This window comes from Oculina patagonica, chromosome 8 (assembly GCF_052425735.1).
Source record: "Oculina patagonica isolate OP01 chromosome 8, crgOcupat, whole genome shotgun sequence".
NCBI lineage: Eukaryota > Metazoa > Cnidaria > Anthozoa > Scleractinia > Oculinidae > Oculina > Oculina patagonica.
The window spans coordinates 17,087,234-17,091,292 of NC_135765.1; the positions used below are offsets into that span (position 1 = coordinate 17,087,234).

A 4,059-nucleotide genomic window follows, 5' to 3' on the forward strand; every position below is an offset into this window, starting at 1 on the left:
ATTTTAAAAAATAAATTGACTTCCGAGGGCCCTTGTACGTTAGTACATCTTTCAATCGTCATTTTACAATAGAAAACTTCGCTTTCACTTTATATTTGAGAAACAACGGGTTCAGTTAATTGTGAATGAAATGCACACGCACACACAGAAGCCAATGCAATATGGTGCAGTTATCAATTATCCGCGTGTGGCGTGACCTATTTATATCATTCTTCAATAAAAAAGAGAGCCTGTCTTGTTGTTAAGTTTTGAACGTCTAGTAGATTTATACTTAAACAATTAGATTATCCGCTCTCGATTTCTATGCGCGATAGTTGATGAGGGCGAAGCCCTCATCAACTATCTCGCGATAGAAATCTCGAGCTCATAATTTAATTGTCAATTAGAAGTTCAAAGAAAATGTTTATCTTGGGCTTAGTTGCCTACCACTAATTTCAGAATAGTTTTGACCAACAATTCGGGATAGGCCTTTGATAGGCCAGTCAGACTATGAAGCATCCATGTCTGCATGCTATGTTTTTGATCGATATAAAACTTGCACAGTTATTGCTCTTTAGAATGACTAAAAAAATGGCAACTTTCTATTCTTTCACTTTAAAAAAAAAATTAAACGGTAATCGATATATATTTTAAGGAATTCACCATACATGCTTGCAAACAATTTTATTCCAAAGTTTTATTAATATTGATTTACTGGACCACTCAAATTAAAACAGATACAGTCAACTCTCGCCTTGCGGACACCCCGCTATTGCGGACACTCGCTATTACGGACAAAATCCAAATCCCCGCGAAAGGGGTTTGACTGGAAATGACTCCCGCTATTACGGACTCTCGCTATAACGGACAATAAACGACACCCCGAGCGTGTCCGCTATAACGAGAGTTGACTGTAGTAGGCGATTGTACCGCGTTACAAATTCACGGATTATAGTAAAACATTTGGCTATGTTTTACATTCCTCTGTGATAAAGAGCATTCATCAAGTTGATGAAGATTCTTTGATGTACCATTCTTGCTCTCTGTCAAACTGACAGTCCATTTGCTGATAATGATTTAGGGTGATTCCTTAGATATAAAAGTTGTCGAACATTTTTTTTAAACTTTCCCTGGATGTTCCCTCTAAAAACACTGTTCAGCGAAAAGTACAATAAAAAAAGATGGGTCATCATGCTAACATAAGAGATATTATAAATATGAGCCAATGAAAAGGGGGCATTTCAAATCGTTCTGTTGCTCTCAGTCATGCGCGCCGAATAAATCCAATATCAATGTTATAGATATCATGTTTTCGCCTATTTTTTAATTCCATCAAAGAAATGTTTGAATCACCTGCTATATACTCAAGGTATGAAAACCAAACATAAAACTTGGTGAAAAACTTCAGCCGTGGCTCGAAGATCTCTTTGATTCTGCACTCACATCAAAATTAACCACTCACTTGAAGCAAAACTAGCACCTGTCATCCCATGAAGGGAGTTTAATAGCCTAACAGCAAGAATTTTCTCTCTGGCGGGCTCACAGTGTGAGAGAAGGCCCTAAAACGCATCAGTAATAAATCGATCAGAGAACGAGTACGGCGTCCTCCGCACTATATGTCTAATGGTGGATTTCCACTGACGCGTATTTTTTACGTGCGTAAAAAATTTAGAGACAATGTATGAACGGCTTGCGTACACGTTTACGCAGGCCGTTCATACATTGTCTCTAAATTTTTTCACGCACGTAAAAATTTACGCGTCAGTGGAAATCCACCATAAGAATTCATAATTCGTGTCGTTTGTCAATTTTGGTTTACTAAGCGTAAAATTGACTTATAATAACGTAATTTACCCCTGATTCTCTCTTGAAGGTTTTCAGGTGGAATCATGAATCGCGGTCTTCATGATCAAAATAAGTAGATCCCGCGTCATCCTTGACAGGCAATTTCACGGATCACGGACGAATTTGGGCTGTTTTTACGTTTCACGCCGTAATTATTGATCAAATCACGCGTGAGGCATAAAACTTTACCACCCTTATTTGCTAGCAAATACATTTTGTTATTTTTGGTCACGTGACTAGATACAACCTATCAAGTTGTTGGAACAATATACGTTTGTACTATAAATAACATGAAATTGTTATTGTTATTATTATTTAAATATTTTCAACTGTATTGTTCCTTTGCTCTATATGAGGCCATATCCGGCTGTGACGAGAGGTTTCGAAACTGAAAAAGCAAATATGAAACTACTTAAGGAAGCTTTAACTCGTCTGAATTTGCGTATTCGTTCGTTACCTGGGAGCATTGCTGTGTCCTGTTATACATTGTTCTGGCAAGAAACCGTTCTTGAATGATAAACATGCTTTCCTGGTTCGATATTTTTGCTTGGATGTTGACCATAACAACACTGCTTGGAAATTTCTTCGTGGTGACAATCATCGTCTCAAGAAGACGCCTTCGCTCAAGTAAGCTCAACTGGTTCATCATTTCTCTTGCTGTAGCTGATGTCCTTGTGGCGTTAAGTTTATATCCTCCTCTGTTTTTCTGTGAGCGAAGGTTTTCCTGTCAGTCAACATTAATGAGAGCATTTCGTTGGATCTTCATTTATTCATCAGTTTGCAATCTGTGTGCATTGATAATGGACCGATATCTCGCCATTACGTCACCGATCTATCATAGAACCAAAGTGTCTGAAAAGACTGTGGTTATTTGCATCATACTTTCTTGGCTTGTTCCAGCTGTTTTGCGTGGACTTGTTTTCATTCCGCTCCATTACGTTTATAAAAAAGAAGCACTAGAGTACGTTCTGCCTGTACTGTTGGTCATCTTTGAAGCTCTCCCATGTGTGTTTATATCATTTGCTGTCCTTCGCATCAGCGTCATTGCCAAAAGGAAAACATTACATCACAGAAATGAATTGACAGGAAAGCCCAATATGAACGGAGAAAATCGACGGGGTTCTACTGCGTTGAAAATGACTTTGTTCGTAGCGTTTTTCTTTATTTTCTGCTATTCATTAGAAGTTTATTATGCCATGTGTAAAAATGTGTTAAAACTGTGTGAAGATACGGAGATTCTGCAGATGATTCGTCGATTGTTACTGATTGCTAACTCCGCCATAAATCCATTTGCGTACGCCTTTCTTAAGAGAGACATTAAAGAGGAAGTGAAAAAACTTTGCGAAAATAAACTTTGCGTGATCTGCAGAAAACGAAACTTTGAACTGAACACACAACCAAACATAGAGCCTGACATTTAATCTGTTTTACCTAGATGAACCTTGATGAAAGTCTTCAGTTTCCAGATACGGCTAGCATTAAATCAAGTCTTGTTAGTTATGGTTAATCATGCATTGTTTAGCAGCGGTATCATCAACAAAGTGTGTTTCCATTTAATTTAAAATTCTCAAAGGTAGCTTGAAAATAAGTATTTGACTAAAAGTGAGGAATTTTAATGTTTTGACGTCGAGATGTATATAGCTATTTTCCACTTGTGTAATGTCTCAAAAAATCTGAATGTTTACTCTTTTAATATATCTTCGCTAACTGCTGAATGTATCCCGCTGCTTGTCGGGTAAAAAAGCCATTATTGTTGTTTATAATTTCCTTTTTCTTGTTTAGGTACAATCGTCAGTTTGTCGATATCGAAGACTTATGTAACCCCTTCGGCAATAAAGAACACTGCAGGAGTTGTATGTACAGTGTATAAGACTAATCAATTTTAAATCACGGTGTTGCATTGTTTGGTTATAAGCGCGAAAAATTGCCGCTTCTCATCCTACATTTATTGTGTTCGAATGAGACCTTTGCCCTGTTGGAATTGACAAGCTTGTACAAATAAAAAGTAACAAATTTTACTAATCTTGTTAGGTTTTATTTTTACCTGTAAGTCCTGTTTTCACTTGCTAGACAAAATTATGTCGGTTTTCGGATCTAAAAAGAAGATTGTTTAAAGTTGCTCTGCACATTTACTCGTCTTTGCTGTGTGTTTACAGGCATTCCAGATAAAGCGTTTGCATAAAGTTTTGTGCTACTAGAAAATATTTTTATTAGAATTTATGTTTGGTCAGGACA

At 37.1% G+C, this 4,059-nt stretch overlaps 1 protein-coding gene across 1 annotated transcript; it reads left to right on the forward strand.

Annotated features, from left to right (window-relative positions):
• Positions 1 to 2,049: 2,049 nt before the first annotated feature.
• On the forward strand, positions 2,050 to 3,680 carry LOC144662834 (octopamine receptor beta-2R-like). The gene has a single exon (XM_078523787.1). The coding sequence runs from the start codon at positions 2,337 to 2,339 to the stop codon at positions 3,243 to 3,245; it is 909 nt and encodes a 302-aa protein (XP_078379913.1). The 5' UTR covers positions 2,050 to 2,336; the 3' UTR covers positions 3,246 to 3,680.
• The last annotated feature ends 379 nt before the right edge of the window (positions 3,681 to 4,059 follow it).